Source organism: Podarcis muralis, chromosome 6 (assembly GCF_964188315.1).
Source record: "Podarcis muralis chromosome 6, rPodMur119.hap1.1, whole genome shotgun sequence".
In the NCBI taxonomy this organism is placed as follows: domain Eukaryota; kingdom Metazoa; phylum Chordata; class Lepidosauria; order Squamata; family Lacertidae; genus Podarcis; species Podarcis muralis.
In genome coordinates this window covers 70,927,479-70,944,484 of record NC_135660.1, presented here as the reverse complement: position 1 = coordinate 70,944,484, position 17,006 = coordinate 70,927,479, and the positions used below count along the sequence as shown (strand labels likewise).

The 17,006-nt window shown below is 41.8% G+C and overlaps 1 protein-coding gene across 4 annotated transcripts in view; it reads left to right on the top strand.

Moving 5' to 3' along the window:
* Positions 1-150: 150 nt before the first annotated feature.
* Positions 151-17,006, top strand: part of LOC114597200 (hexokinase HKDC1) — a 28,951-nt gene continuing 12,095 nt past the window's right edge. Inside the window, exons 1-8 of one of the 4 annotated variants that reach the window (XM_028729455.2) lie at positions 151-422; positions 10,884-11,046; positions 12,122-12,270; positions 13,433-13,552; positions 14,710-14,805; positions 15,212-15,311; positions 15,549-15,732; positions 16,597-16,752. In XM_028729455.2, coding sequence (XP_028585288.1) covers positions 417-422; positions 10,884-11,046; positions 12,122-12,270; positions 13,433-13,552; positions 14,710-14,805; positions 15,212-15,311; positions 15,549-15,732; positions 16,597-16,752 — 974 coding nt within the window. In that variant the 5' untranslated portion in view covers positions 151-416. The other 3 variants (XM_028729454.2, XM_028729453.2, XM_028729456.2) reach the window with 3 other exon arrangements.

Below are 17,006 nucleotides of genomic sequence, written 5' to 3'. Positions count from 1 at the left end.
CTTTGGTCTTTTGATGGTATAGGTTAGGAACTTGTTGCCCTGCAGATGTTTTTGGACTACAGTCAGCCCCAGCCAGCATGGCCAGTGGTTAGAGAGGACAGAAGTTGTAGTCTTAACAGTATCTTGAGTGGCACATGTTTTCCATCATGATGTAGGTATAGATTTTTAAAAATTCGTATTATAAACAGTAAAAGAATTTTCCAGTTGTACATTGCCTTAAACGGTGCTTTACACCAGAAGCAAGAAACAAAATGGGGCACTTAGAGTCTTGACTTCCAGTGATTGTGAACTGCATCTCCCATCAGCCTCAGCAAAGTTAATGGTCATGGACTGAGAGAACTGCAGTACAGCACACCGTTTCTGATTGGGGCAGGTGGGTGAGAACAGGAGGAGAGGAGAAAACAATACCACAAGAGATGAATGTGAGTAAATGCAGCTACATGAACTTTATTGGGCTTGGAGCTGAAGTTGTAGGCGTCATTATAAGTGTAAAGTTTGCAGCAAGCATATTCTGTGAATGTCGTGCTACCCCAAACCATAACGTTGATCCAAAGGGACCACACATCTTTGTTTAAACACTGACCCTCAGATAGCTCAAAGCCAATGAGTCACATCACAAAGTTCATGCGTATTTTTCTAATAACGCAACCTACCTCTGCAGTTGGTCATCCATCTCATTCGACGAGGTACATAGTTCAGCAGATAAACAGATTAGTAGAAAGGTCTTTTGACTCGTAACACCCTCAGATAGGACACCCAACCCACACTTTCTAATTATCCTTCACAGGAAGGAAATAGGTTGCATTCTTTGGAAGAGTGCTTTGGGGGAAAGGTCATGATTCTATCTCACCGTGTCTCTTTTTGAAAGTAATTTTCAGTACAGTGGTACCTCAGGTTACATACGCTTCAGGTTACAGATTCCGCTAACCCAGAAATAGTACCTCAGGTTAAGAACTTTGCTTAAGGATGAGAACAGAAATTGTGCTCCAGCGGCGCGGTGGCAGCAGGAGGCCACATTAGCTAAAGTGGTGCTTCAGGTTAAGAACAGCTTCAGGTTGAGAACGGACCTCCGGAACGAATTAAGTACTTAACCCGAGGTACCACTGTACTCTCGAATGAAGTATGAAGAAAATTTATACAATATTTCTCTGTGAAAGGGCAAAATATATTTAGTGGAAAGTGCCCTTAGAATTGAGCCTTTCATTCTCTGAACACTCGCACCCTAGCAGTTAAGAGGGGTTGATGCTGCCCATGTTGTAATACTTGCACAGAAGCAGACTTGGGAAGGGAGAACTTTGCTCCATGGAAGGGCACGGTGGCTACCTGAAGCTGATACCGTAGGCTTATCATTTATTGCTGTAGTATATATTTCAAGAATGAACTTCGTTGATTGCGGCAGTCAGAGTTGGCTGTGGCTCCCTTCCATGTGACCTTGAGATTGTGGCTGTGTGACATCTGAATGACTCGGAACATCCCGTAGACAAGAAGGCGCTGGAGCTGTGCGCTTGCAAGTACAAAATGAAATCTTGGGTTCTGAGTAGTGAGCCTTTAAGGAGCAGAGCACTAACTGGGACATTCTTTTGAATTTTGCTGAGATTAGCACTTCCTTTAATTTGCTGTGTGTTCCCATAGTGTCTCCATAGTAACTGTTATAATCACTCTGAAGTTTGCTCAAGCGTTTCTAAGGCTGATTTGGACGAAAGTTTACTTCCACACTAATGATGTGGATACAATTAGACTCGATGAAGAGTTAACTGGGTTCACATGATCTTCTAAATGAATAGGGTGTACTACTGCACTAATCCTCTGCTAACAAGTTCTGGAGCTAGCTAGCTCAGGACAGAATTCTCCACATGTTATTAACCTGAATGGCATTTTATAGGATTTAATAGAATTGGGGTGTGTAGACTGGCGCAGTAGGCAAATTTTGGAACCTTGATTTTGCTGTGGGGGAGATGAATGAATGCCAAGTATTTTGTGGAATGGAGACAAGTAGTAAAGACTAAGCTCCTCTCCAAGGCTGACTGTGTAAGAAACACAACAGCTCCCTCCTGAAATGATCCTCCTGTTTTTAATGCTAATACAGAAGGCTTGCATTTAACTAGTCTGATCCCCTGTGGTGAGTAAGAATTGCCACCAGGTGACCATATGAATCACCATCCTCTCTTTTTGCTATAAAGCACTCCAGTGGCCTCTTTGAGGTTATACAGGAGGTAAATGGGAGTGTCATGCACAGTCTCCTTATTATGTTCCCGTGATCTGGAAGCTGTGTTTATTAGCATGCTACTGAGTGTTATTGTTGGCTCCCCATCCAAGTTCTCCCTGTCTTCAAAAGATTTTGGGACCACAGAATAAGAGATTGGGCACAGTAGGTGATTGGAGAAGTGTCAAGAGAAGTGTCAAGGAACCTGCCTGGTGCAGTGGAAAGAGGAGCAGGGCCTGAACTTTTATGCAAAGCTGCGATAGGTTCATAAAGTGGTGTGTCAGGTGGGAAAGCAGCGACCTTGAGATGGTGGCAAGCTACAAAAGAAAACTCGGGAGAAACATATTTTTTGCAGTCTTAACTTTTACAGACTGAGAGTTCTCCTTTAATGTAATTATGAATTAGGGGACCCAGGTCTTAATTTTTCACTGCTGTCATATCCACCTTTGGTCAGGCAGTAGTGGGTGCCGACTCATCCGTTGAAGACCAGCATGTTTGGGAAACTTTTCTTGCATTCGTCTCCCCCACTGCCCTTTCCCCATCAGCCGTTTTCCAGGAGGTCATCCGAACAAGGATGACATCGCGGTGCTGCCATTGTTCAGCACTCTGTAGCTGCTGGCCTTTTAATTGAGGGTACAGGGGAACGGAGGATAATGATGCCACTGATGGACAATGAGTCCATTGTTCTTTCTTTCTGTGTGCAATTGTGAAGAGGCTGAGAGCGGTTGCAGCGGAGTCTCCGGGTGTCAGTTGCTGGAAATCACAAGTGCAGAAAGTGCTGCGCTCTTGCTCCGCTTGCAGGCTTCCCAGAGGTATCTGGTAGGCTACTGTGAGAACCACCTTGGTAGCTCAGTCAGTAGAGCATGAGACTCTTAATCTCAGGGTCGTGGGTTCAAGCTCCACACTGGACAAAAAGATTCCTCCATTGCAGGGGGTTGGACTAGATGACCCTCGTGGTCCCTTCCAACTCTATGATTGTATGAACAGGATTCTGCGTTAGCTGGACCGTTGGCCTGATCCAGCAGCTCTCTTCTTATGTTATAATGTTCTATACCATTGCATATGCTAAGCATCAGCCTGAGGGGATGACGTTTCACTTACTAAGCAGAGCTAATCTAGGGCTAGGAAAGCTTTCTCTTGGATACACCTTGTCTAGCAGCCACCCGCTAGACACAGATCTAGTTCAGCTAGCAGCAAATTCCGGTAAACAAAACTCACAAGCTGTACTGGCGCCATGCTTTTGGGGCTCTTCAATTTGTTGTGAAGTTATTTCAGCTTTGGAAACTTCACCAGCTATAGGAGGCTGGGGATCGGTCATGTTGGAAGATACAACTGAGGCTGCCACTCTCTGGATAGATCAACCTCCTTGGTTATGAACATTCAGCATTATAAGCCACAGGATAGGTTGGACCTAAAGTCGAGTGCTTGTGATGTCCATTATGCCTCTGTCAAAGTACTACACAGCTCAGCTCTTTGTGTTAATAAGCAAGGCTCCTTTTGCATCTGTTGCTGTCCCAGATCTTAACAGCCATGTTACTTCATTCTGCTATGGCAGCTCCTAAGCATCAGTGCATGGTTGAAAAATACATATATATATATATATATTTGCACAGCTCTTCCTTTCTCAAACTCTTTGAGATCTGGGGGTTATGTGGCAGACGACTGGCACTTGAGAGCCCACAGGCAAATTATTGCGAAGACTTGCCTAGATGAGACGAAAATGTCGCAGACTGGGAAAGTGCACTTTGCAATGCTGCAGAGTGCCAAGCGGCTGGGTGGCTGGGAAGGAAAGTGTCCTCTATTCCCATGCCGTTCCCAGCAATGTTTCTGAGCGATACAATGCCCATTGAAGTGGCTTGTTTTTACTACTTTCCCCCTACTGGAAGTGTGCCATGCTGTGGAAGATCGTGCTGGGTTTCAGTTAAGCAAAGAAGCACCCATAGCAACTGGTTTGTTCAGGGGTAGAACATTTCCAAATTGGGCCAGTAGCTAATTGGTTCCTTTTCTCTGCTCTTGGCAGTTAGCCACCTGTTCAGCATTAGACTATACCAAGCGGTGGGAGGGACTCTGTGTGTGAGAGAGGTGGGGGGAGAGGGGAAGGAGGAGAGAGCAAGAGGCTGGAGATTAATCATTGAACCAACTACACTGAATGGACTTGTTTAGGACTGGCTGCTCTGGGGTTTCTTATTAACATCTCTGCTGGCAAATGGCCCCGGCAAGTGAGTTTTGCTGGCCTCATAGTATATGAATGAGATCTGGAGTTAGTTGCTCACAGCCGTTCCATCAATACTGAGGCATTAGAGAGAAATGTTTGCTGTACACTTAGTGTCGTTTTATTTCACAAAACTAAAAGAGGACCAGATCAAAAAGGTAAGAGTTGGCTGGGCTCACTGTTTTGACATCAGCTACTTTAAATAAGAGAATTGTTTTTTGACTTGTGGGTTGTCATTAAAAAAAGTTTTGTGTATGTAGTTACAACATACACTTAGCAAAAATTGGCAGAGGATGAGTTTGTTTGGCTATTTTTAATTTAATTGCACTCTCATAGGTGGAAAAAATATCTAAGGAAAGGAATCTCGGTGCAAGCAAAGTTCAGAATCTGTGACAAGTACACCTAAGCTAGAATGGTAATTTTTAGATTTAACAACAATGGACTGTCCCTATTATGGAACTGTGCAAGGCTAGAGCTGCTAATCGGGATTTGCAGTCACATTTTAATACTAACATTTTATATGAGGACAAAGCTGCAGTTTTCTTCCCATGGCTAAACAGGCAGCAATAAATAAATAGATCTTCTTTTTAGAAAACACACCCAGGAAAATAACTGCTACTACAATAATTCTTTTAATAATCAAATGGGCTATAACTTAAACCCAGAGGTTTAGTTAAACATAGCATTAGTTATCAATCTGGGAAAGGCTTTTAGATCTGGTTCCATGATGTGTCTTTCTAAAGTCATGTTATTAGCCTTCCATCATTCTCTGAGACCTCTGCTCTTCTCTCCTGTCCACCTTCCCCCCATGGTGGAAGAATGCCTTTTAGTCATTCTTCCACCATCATAAAAGAATTCCTAGAATTACGTGTAGGTTGTCACACAACATGTGCCCTAATCTCTTCAGACGATGGGTAAGTGAAGTAATTTCCCTATCTTGTAAATATGAGTCAACAGATTTGTTAAGAGAAAATGTGTACCTTAACATAAAATACGCTTTTTAAAAAACAAGATGCAGCCTTGATCAGTCCTGAATATATTTTTTTTATCATTGATGGTTTATTTTATTACATTTCTATTACACATATTGACTGCCTGTGTCCCCTGCCCTGCGGAGGAGGCTGTCCCATCACTGGTGTCAAAAAAGTTTCAACTACTAGTCTAAGCAGCTTTTGCATTGAAATGGAGGAAGCTTCACTTTGTCCTTTGCCTCAGACAGCAAAACGTATTGGGGTGGGCCTTTGTATTCCTTTTTCCAGCCAGAAAGCTACCTGAAAGACTTAAAAAAATGTAATCGATAAAGGCAGCCCCTTGCCCTCAGACCTACAATCTTAAAAGAAACGACACAAACGGAAAAAGGAGGAGGGAAAAAAGCGAATCTAGGCAGTTGGTCTAAATTTGTAATGACCAGCTAGAATGGAAATATTTCAAGGAGAGGAGGAGCCAAAAATTGTGGGTCTGTCAGCAGAGCTGATGGAGAGGCTCTGTGGTCCCATCTTTCTCCTTGGCATTGTCTTGTCACCTGATGGGACAGCTGCTGTAGATTACATTTAGGTCTGCCCCAATTGCACATAATGTGTGGTCTGGATATAATTTATAGAAAAAAGGGGGTGCATGTGTATCTGCTATACCTCCCCTGCTTGACCACAATCTGCTCTTTCAGTTGCTTTTTCTCCTCAGCTGAACTCTGATCCTTGGCTTGGCAGAAAGATAATCTTGTGGGGAAGAGGCAGTGAGGAGGGTGCAGCCCCTGCAACCTTCATACCCTCTTCATGTGGTAAACATTAGACATTTCCCCCTGCTTGGTATGCACTTCGGTGAAGGCCCTGTTTTCAACAAACAGCTCTGTTGCTGCCATGTGGTGTTTGGTCTTTAGGAGCAGTTGCTTGCTAAACTTACAGCACCACACTGGAGATTAGTGCTGCCTTCAAGAACACACGTCCCAACTTTTCCTTCTAGATAGCACAACAAAATATTTAATGGGAACATGGCTAATTTGTAATCCCAGATATATCTTGTAATATATTAATTATTACCAGCTTTGGGCCCTGCCGACATCAATAAATAAAGCCTGCTGAGGAGAAACCCCAGTCTGTTGGTGGAGTAGGCCTTAAACATTTCCTAAGCTTAAAGTTGAAAAGTAACACTGGTAAAATGTGCTATTTTTTTTCTTTCTTTCACTTTCTGTGGTGCATTAGCTCAGACCAACTTAAAAGATCTTGTGGGATTTTTATATTTAGAGACCGTTGGTCTAGTGTAGCAAAAACGGCAGTGCAGTCCTACACATATTTTCACAGAAGCCCTGTTGAGTTCAGTGGGGCTTACTAAGTGGATATAGAAAACCCCCAGTTTGATGGTGCTGGTGCTGGTGATAATATTATTATTATTAGTGCTGCTATCCACTCTGGGCAGCTTCCAACAAATTATGAAACCACAGTAAACCATCAAATATTAAAAATCTTGCTTCGTCCGTAAACTCACTATGTAGCTTTAAGCAAACCACCTGTCCTCAGTCGCTCCATCTGCAGTATGTGGTAAATGTGCTGACTTGTACAGCTACACAATGCACGTGAGTTACTTTGAACACAAAATACTTTACAAAGGTTAAGTGTAACTATGGTTAAATCTCCCATTTCCATGTAATATCTTCTGAATGATACCCAAATTCATGCCTAGCACAGAATATCAATTTTGGTTTCTCTTGGTTTCACTCAGTTTCTCATTTTTCTAGTCATAAATTCAGTTTGCCCCTCCCCCTTTTGTTAACAATGTGTTAAAACTCACCAGCATTTTATTGTAAATTTCTGCCAATTTACACATTTTTGTATGTAATCTATGTCAACACTATTTAGTTGGAGAAGCACTAAATTCAAATAATAACCGTGTTTTGGTTCACATATGGTTTTGGAAAGGGTCAATTAGAAGAAGAAGAAGAGTTTGGATTTGATATCCCACCTTTCACTCCCTTTAAGAAGTCTCAAAGCGGCTAACATTCTCCTTTCCCTTCCTCCCCCACAACAAACACTCTGTGAGGTGAGTGGGGCTGAGAGACTTCAAAGAAGTGTGACTGGCCCAAGGTCACCCAGCCGCTGTATGTGGAGGAGCGGAGACGCGAACCCGGTTCACCAGATTACGAGACTACTGCTCTTAACCACTGCACCACACTGGCTCTCCAGGAAGGTTCATATTAAAATCCTAGCTGAACCAAATTCCTTTCCCATCCCTACATAGTGAATAGACTGTGGGATCTGGGTACAGACCACTTTCAGGCATCTCAAACATAGCTCTGAAGTATAACACAGAAAGTGACCCCCATTGAGATGGCCCCCTTTTGGGCTCATCGATGCCATTTTTGGGTGGAATTCAACCCCATACCAGCAATCTGAGGTTGCAGAATTGCACTTGTTTGGGAGACCTTGTGCAACAAACCCCCTTCCCCAAAATATCAGACTTTTTGCAAGAAGGAAAGTGATTGGGAAATGTACCAGAAAGTGCGCAACAATACTTGCCTTGCCACAACATCATCTAATCGCCTCACAAACAAATCAGAAGAAACACTCGTTAGATAGCCAATGCTGTCAAACAAATCAGGATTAATGCTCAAGAAACAGCTTATCCGGAAGCTCCCATAGCTTGCAGCTGTGCACAGAGGCAATACATCTCTTCTCTCCAATACTTCAGTGACAACATCACTGCCTTATCCAGGGTCCTCCCGACTCTTGGCAGTGTCAGATAGGTTTCCTGTGTTGACATGGGAGCCAGGGAATCATTTCTGCTCATTTGGTTTCCAAAGGGAACGAGGAAGGGGCAATATGTCCTCAAATGTGCCCCAGCAGTAGTCGCTGGCTGGCTGAGTGCGGAACAGACCTATTTGTTCAACACCCTTGTAAATAGAATTCCCTTCCCATTAGGTCACTCACATGGCTAGTTTTACTCATGCCCCAGACTACCGTCTCTCACATCCATTCTACCTCAATGGTACTTGCAGCCGTTAAAATATAATCTAATTTAGAATAGATTGTTGATAAGGATTATAAAGCTAGCTTTTCAGCAGCAAGAATACTCATCGCAAAATATTGGAAGACACAAGATTTGCCCACCCTGGAAGAATGGCAGATGCAACTGATAGACTATATGGAATTGGCAGAAATGACTGGCAGAATCCGAGACCTGGGAGAAGAGCTAGTGGAAGAGGACTGGAAGAAATTTAAAGACTATTTGCAAAAGTATTGTAAATTGTATGAATGTTAGAATGATGCAAGATATAAAGATAACACGGCATTAGTGACATAGCTGAAAGGAGTATGCAAAAAGAATAAGAACAAAGGTGAAGTTAGATTAAGGTTATGTCTAACTTAAATAATTGATAATAAAGGGGAAAATTTAGAGACATAATGGTTGAAATGTATAATACAAAATAAGATTTGAAAGAGGGTGAAGTATTGCTGAACAAGATTTTGTGAAGGGGAACACAGAAAAGGGAGATGTGAGGAAGTCTGTAAGGAGGGTTATGAAAATAATATCTAAGAAACTGGTTTTTTATGTTTTGTTTTCCATTTTTTTTATGTCTTTTTTCTTCTATTTTGTATGGGGGTTTTTTTACTGTACTTTTTTTCGCTATTGGTTTTTGTTTTTTTTTTATTGATTGTGATGGTGTTCTTTCTTTTTGGTTGTGAATGTGAAGTCTGCTTTATTGTTTAAAAACTTTAATAAATATCTTTTAAAAATATATATATATAAAGCTAGCTTTTCGCTCTGACATGGTATGTTGGATGCTACACATTCCTAGTGCAAAGGAATTCACAAAATGGGCCTCTTTCAAAGGAAACCCACAAGTCTGTGCCAACCTCTCTTGAATCAGACAGCATCAACAACGTCCTTAAATTGGGCTCAATCATGTCTCAGTGGCTTATTTTCACTTTGCTACCATAGCACCTCACCATCCCTGTTGTGTAGACAGTCCCACAGTCTTCTAGGTTTATCACGTGTTCCCATTTTAATTCCCCGTGGGCAGGACTTTTCCCCCAGCTGGAACTGTCCATAACTCAGTTCCTGCACTTCTCAGGTGGGCGCCATTGCCATTATAAGAGAACAAGGGAGAAGTTCATGATGGGTTCCGGCACCTCTTTTTCTAGAGGTGCAACCTTCCAACAGTTTGACTTCACTTCCAAAGGTACACTTCTCCATTGTCTCCTGAGACAGACGGATGCCAGTAACGCTCTCTGTAATTTCCATGGTTAGCATAGCTGTTTTGTCAGTGCTAATCCTCTGCTACTAAGAGGAAAATGTTTCTAAGATTCTTCATTGGATCTCCCTCCCCACTGCCATGCCTCCCAATAAGAACTGGATTTTCTGAATAAATATTTAGAAATGAATTTGGGAGGCTGGTTGAAGGGAGGAAGGGAAGACAAAGCATTCTCCCTGATCTGACCTCTGTTCATTGGATTGGCCTGGTTATTTACCCAAGGGGTTGGATGTCAACAACTCAGTAAAGTGGGAAGCAGGATTACTGTTGACACAGATAAAAGTGACAATATAGCTCAGTCAATCCATAAATGGGGGGAACGACATGAGGGCAATAACCTCCATTAGGACCAACTGAACGGTCATGAAGAAGTAAGTTTCCAAGATAATAAAAAATGTGTTGCATAACAAAAATAAGAGGGAGGAATAGAGAAAGAAAAACATATTGTCAAGGAGGTGCAGGGCCAATGCCAAACTTCAGTGTGATCCCACCTTGGGGCCACTGATGCCAATAAGTGCTCCTGCTGCTGTTGTTGGCCACTGCTACCAAGCCTCCCCTCTCCCTGCTTAGCCCCCAGACATGCTTTAGTGATGGCACTTTTAAATGGTTGCTAAGCTGGTGCTTGGCTCTTTGGAAGGAAAATGTGTTTGAAATCTAGGGTTTCTTTGCAGCCCTACATGGGTTGTGAGTGGGTTAAAAGCAGGCGGTGGGAGAATATATATAAAAAACAGCTTATAAGCATCACTGCTACAGTGTGGGATGGTAGCAAAGTCAGGGAACATGGACTTTGAAGAATGTCTAGTAACACTATATTGAACAAAAATATTGCAGGGTTTACACAGCTTGCTTGGCTCATGGTTTTTCTTTTCCAAAGCAAAGGCAACTAGCACAAGGAATTTCTTGCCCTTTCTGTTCCTAGTAGCAACTTGTATTTTGAAGCTTCTTTGGGCAGATATGGGTTGTTGATGGAGTGTACACCAATGAGATTGCAACTGCAGGTCTGTGTACATAGGATGTGTGCATGTATTCTTGCATGTGTGTCGCTACTAGTCAGTGCAAGAAAAAGAGGCCACCCTTCTGCAAGGGAAAACTGCTTTAAGGTATGTGGTTGCTTTTTTAAAAAAAACACTCACACAACCAAGCTGTGTATAAATTTTATGAAATAAACACATATTTATTCATAATAACAATTAGTACAAAATATATTGAACCTCTTGCCCCAGGTTGATCGGTACTTGTACCACATGCGTCTCTCTGATGACGTCCTCCTTGATTTGATGGCCCGTTTCCAGGCAGAGATGGTGAAAGGCCTGGCGAGAGACACCAATCCAACAGCCACACTAAAAATGCTGCCAACTTTTGTGCGGTCCATTCCTGATGGCACAGGTAAGCAGCCGTTCTGCATTCCTCCTGCCATTATCAACGATAGCAATGAGGCTATCGATGGCTACTAGCCACAATGGCTATGATTTGTCTCCAGCATCAGAAGGCAAAACGCCTCTGGATGCCTGTTGCTGTTAATCACAAGTGGGGAGACTCATGTCCTGCTTGAAGGCATCTCATGGGCTTCTGGTTGGAGGATGTTGGACCAGATGGACCTTAGGCCTGATCCAGCAGGGCTCTTCTTATTTTGTTAATTTTAAGAGGATGGTTCATGATAGCGGCGCTGAGATTTCCCCAAGCCAAAAGCAGAGCACAAGGAGGCAGTGTGAGAGGAGAATGAAGCTGCCTATCTTCCCCATCTCCCCTCAAAGAGATGAAATGAATTCCAGGATTGTATAAGTAGGCAGTTAAAGCACAACGAAGGAAAACCAAGATCCTGTGTCCTCTAATTTTGGGCAGAAATTGCAATGCACCAGTGTTGGAACAGGTACTTGCCTTTGGTTGCTGCCTGCCAACCTAGAGATGGGAGTCCAGCAACATCTGAAGGGTCACTGGTTCCCCATCTCTGCTCTAATATCAACCATATAGTACAAATACATTGGGCGATCTGTAACAACCAGACAACACACAATTGTTTTCTACGTTGAGATTCCTGCATTGCAGGGGGTTGGACTAGGTGACCCCCAGGGTCCCTTCCAACTCTACAATTCTATGATTCTGTGTCTCTGATAATCTTTTGCCTGTGTGCATTTTGGAATGTCAGAGGCAGTATGTCTCTGAATGCCAGTCGCTGAGAATTGTGACTTTGGGGGAACCATTTCGCTACTGTGGCACATGGTATGCTACGTAGCATAATGCTAGATGCCTGGTGGAGATGCTTCTGGAGAAATCTTTTAAGAAGCATACATGCCTCATTTGTGCAACTGAGTTTCTAGAATATTTGGCTTTTAAAAAATATAGTAAGAATGGCACCAATGCCCATGTCTGATCTCTCTACTGAGACCCTGCTTGGGCTCGGATGCAGAGTTACCTGAAGTTTGGAAGACCCAATCATTTCTACCTGTTGTTTATGTTACAGAAAAGGGCGAATTTCTTGCTTTAGACCTTGGGGGCTCCCGATTCAGAGTCCTAAAGGTCAAAGTGTCTGAAAATGGGAAGCAAAATGTTCAAATGGAGAGTCAAATCTATCCAACACCTAAAGAAATCATCCATGGGAGTGGGACAGATGTAAGTAGCGTATCTTCCTCTGAAACATGCTCTCTGTGAAGAATGTATCCTAAGACATAAAAAGATCATATTAGCCAATTTTAGTTTTAATATTTGCAAGCTCCCAAGGCATACAACTTTCTCTGGGAATAGTTATTCAGAGCACCTCAACAGCTGCATCTGGAAATGAGCATGGCTTACTAAAAGTCAACCAAACCATGGCTGCCACATGCTGAGAATATGCATTAATCTTTAGCAAACCAGTGACAATTTTGGGATGATAGATGCATAGGATACTGGGGGATAATAGATATAGGATACAGAGGCTATGGCTGCATTCAGACACATTATTGTGTTAGTTTTATGAGTTTTAGCGCTAGCACTTCTACCCCAAATTCTAACATTCCTTTCACACCACAATACCCTGTTGTGTTTTGATCACTATACTGCCATGATGTACTAAGTTTTAAATGGCAGGAAATAACAGTATGCCAGGATACTGTCCCAAATTTCATCACATGGGTTTCAGTGAAAACAACAGGGAAGCTACAGAGCACAAATTTCCCGAGGTTCTCCTAGTTAATATGCAAACAGATTTTATTTTTCTGGAGAAAATTAAGAGGGAATTGAGTGCTAAACTTCTGCTAGATTCCACTAGGTTTCCAAAAGTGGGTTTTACATTGTGTGAAAGATTACTCAAAACATGAAAACTGACAGGTAAGGAACTGTTGGGAAGATGAGATAAAGTACCCTCTGAATTAGGGTTGCCATATTTCAATAAGTGAAAATCTGGAAGCAAAAGTTATTGAGCTTTTTGGGCAAAATTGGAACAACAAAATGGACGTTTTTGAGCCTTTTTTTCAGTAAAATTGCCAAAAACGGCACTGCTGACATGTGGTGCCATATGACATTTCTGCTGATTTCAGCCCAGACACTGCTTCCAAGAGCAATATTCCAAGAAATTCTGGACAGATGACAACCCTACTCAGAATGCAGCCTCGTTTATGCTGACCTTGTGATAATGTACCTTAGGCTTTTTTTGTTATCATATTGATAGAAAATATAACCATTGTTAATTAAAGGCATTGCATTACCTCCTATTCCATTTGAGCCATACAGAGCCTGCATTGTATTCTACTAGGTAATATATAATAACTCACACTTCCCCCCTATTTTGATGCAGCTGTTTCAGTATGTAGCTGACTGTCTTGCAGACTTCATGGAGACAAAGAATATAAAGCATAAGAAATTTCCTCTTGGCTTTACCCTATCTTTTCCTTATATACAGAGAAAATTAGAGGAGGTAAGACCAATGTTCTTTATGGCTTTGTAACCAGGGTGAATTTCTCCCAAATTATTAACCAAGAGCTCCAGAGCTGAGAAGCTGCCATTAGCAAGCAGCAGGGGCTCTCCTGAAATGCCACTTTGCCCATGCTTGGAAGGTATAGAATTCGTTATGCAGAGAATATAGCTTTGCAGAAGTGTGCATTATATCTGCTGGTTGTGACACTAAGCATATAAAACAGGTGTACAATTTTTCCTTCTAAAACTCAGGGGCTGAGAGTGTGATGGGATGGGAATAGCAGTTGTGCAGAGACAAGAATACTAGGACAAGTCACTGCATGGGACTCGGAAAGCAGGAAATATGGGTCCTTCTGCCTTGGGAAAACCTGAAAGTGCATTGGGATAGACAAATTTGTCAATTTCAGTTTCCTTCAGCTTTTTGTTTTCCGAGTCAGTTCTCCTCATTTCCATTTTTTAAATCCTTTCGAAAATTCATCAGCATTATATATCTCCCGGTGTACAATTTTTTGTATGCAGTTTTGATTAATGCTTAGATGAAGGGAGGCTCGCCTGGTGCCTTCATTATACATCTTTAGGTGCCAGGCGAAAGCATTCCTCTTCAACTAGGCCTTTGGCTGATTAACACCCTATATCCTTCTTCAATGTGTTCCAGTTTTTATTGTGTATTTTGTGCTTCTATCTTGTATTTTTATGCTGTGAGCCACCCTGAGATCTTTGGATGAAGGGCTGTATACTACTACTACTACTACTACTACTAATAATAATAATAATAATAATAATAAACACATTTTTCAAGTGATTTCTCCAAAGATAATCAATTTCTGTATTTCCCCCCAAATATATGGATTTTATACTACTTCTGCCTCTTGGCATATCTGTCCAATCAAATATTTGATGCTTTAAAAATGTTTTAAGGTTTTATACACTCTTAATTTGTTATTAATATTTAAAATTAGAGCAAAACAATACATTAGATCATGAACTACCGGTAAATTATAGTCAATATGTTACACCAGCCCATACATAAGCTAGAGAAAGAAAAAATAACACACACATGCACACAAAAATAGGCTCTCTCTTTCTCCTTTATATGCTACTCTTTAAGCCATGCTGCACACATTGTTAATGGATAATTGCTTCTTCTTTTATTTCAAGGGTATACTGATTTCTTGGACAAAGCATTTTAAAGCCAGAGGAGTTCAGCAGACAGATGTGGTGAAATCTCTCCAGAAAGCCCTCAGAAAACACCAGGCAAGTTCAGAATTAATATTTGTTTTTAATAATCTGATTGCATTAAAAAAAAGTTGACATTTCCTAGCAGTTCTGGTGTACAAGCTGGGACATTGGCACATACCGTATGTAGCGCTCTGCAGAAAAAGAAACTGCCCCATTCAAACCTACAAAATTGTTATGTCAGAGTTTTTTCCTTCCTTGAAGTAAATGAAAGGACTTGGATCAACTTGTGCATTTCATCAGAGTATAATGGTCTGTCTGTCTGAAACTTCTAGGTGGTGGTGATAGGCACCTCCACTTTGAAGTTCCCATCCCTAGGTATTAAGCTGATTTTGTTTTTGAAAACACTGTGGTTCTTATTGATTGTAAGAATCTGAATATGTATTATTTTGACTTTACTGGTATGTTGCATTTGCCTCATTAGGACATTGATGTAGATATCTTGGCTTTGGTAAATGACACAGTTGGAACGATGATGACCTGTGGATACGATGATCAGCGATGTGAAGTTGGTGTCATTATTGGTAATTCTATATCTTTTTTTTTACCAGAGGCAGGGCCAATCTGGCTTAAGATAAAGTGAGTGTTCTGGGAGTGTAGAACAGTTGAGCCCATGTGGCATTGCACAAGGCACAAAAATTATTTTTTCTTAGAAAAATTCAATTCAATTTTTTTATTATTATGAAGTCTACACATCTCCATGTGTTTCTTCCCCCCTTCCCTTCTCCCAACAACCTCCAAAATGAATCCGCTGGACTCAGGAACGGGCACAAATGCTTGCTACATGGAGGAAATGAGCAATATTGACTTAGTGGAAGGTGATGAAGGAAGGATGTGCATCAATACTGAATGGGGAGCCTTTGGAGATGACGCATCACTGGATGACATCAGGACAGAGTTTGACAAGGAGATTGATTTGGGCTCTTTCAATCCTGGAAAACAATTGTAAGTTTAGTCATCAGCTTGGGATAAGGCATCTTTCCAGTAATGTAGATATTTAGGCATGTGCACCATCTCAAAACAACCATGAAATAACACTGGGACAGAAGTAGCATTGAATATATTAAGTGGCAGGCAAGTACTGTGAAGCACCATTGATACTATTTTGGAGGGGTGTTTTGGCCAAGAATCTGGTTAAATCCTAAATCCCCAGGGGTTTAGTATCCTTCCAGTGATTGTTTGGGGTAGGCGGGAGGACAGTGCCCTTCTCTCTGACCCCAAACACATTCCTAACTGTACTTTCACAGAAGGGTGCTGAATGGCCCACGTTAAATAAATTGTGTGTGGCGCAGTGTGTGTTTTCTGAGTTGGGAGTTTTTTCTGAGTCCTTCCCCCATTCCAGCAGTAACTTAACTGCAAAGAGGAGGAAGGGGGGGGTGTAAAAGAATAAAGAGTCCTTTGCTGCCATCTTTCTTTCCACAATCCTTTGTGGGTCTCCGTGTGCTGCGCTGGCTCACCAGATGCAGCTTGTCACGCTGGCCACGTGACCCGGAAGTGTCTGCCTATAGAGTGAGATGAGCACACAACCCTAGAGTCTGGCAAGACAGGCCCGTACGGGCAGGGGTACCTTTACCTTTACCTTTTAGTAGCAGTAGTAGCAATAGGTAATCATTATAACAATAATGATTTTAATAGGGAGCGTTTCCAGACAGAGGATTAATATTACAAATGAGTCATTAGGAACAGTTTTTTCTCCTTTTTTTGGGGGAAATTACTGGATTTCTTCCAAGAAATGTAAATGTAATTCTTTATTAGAAAGCATGAAATGCCCTTGATGCTTTCTGACAACAGCTTTCTGTTGAATTGCAGGTTTGAGAAGATGATTAGTGGTTTGTATTTAGGAGAACTCGTAAGAATTATCCTTCTGAAAATGACAAGGGAAGGTTTGCTTTTCAACGGGAAGTTGTCAACAGCTCTCTGCACCAAGGGCAAGATTGAGACAAAACACATTGCTGCCATGGAAAAGTAAGAGGCTTTAATCTGTCCATCAGAGAGCTTTCTGTAAGTGCAGCTTCCGTTCTACAATTTGTGCAAGCATTGATTTTGGGCAGCTACTCTGCCTTCAAAGCTACTCTGCTTTGGTGAGGCCAAACGCTTGCAGATGTTATTTAGGGCAGCCTCTTCCTCCTTCTTGCTCCATAGATCAGACCAGGTACGATGAGATTTCAGATAGAGTGGGCAGTCAATCACACAAAAGCAGTACATGTTGCTGCAAAAAA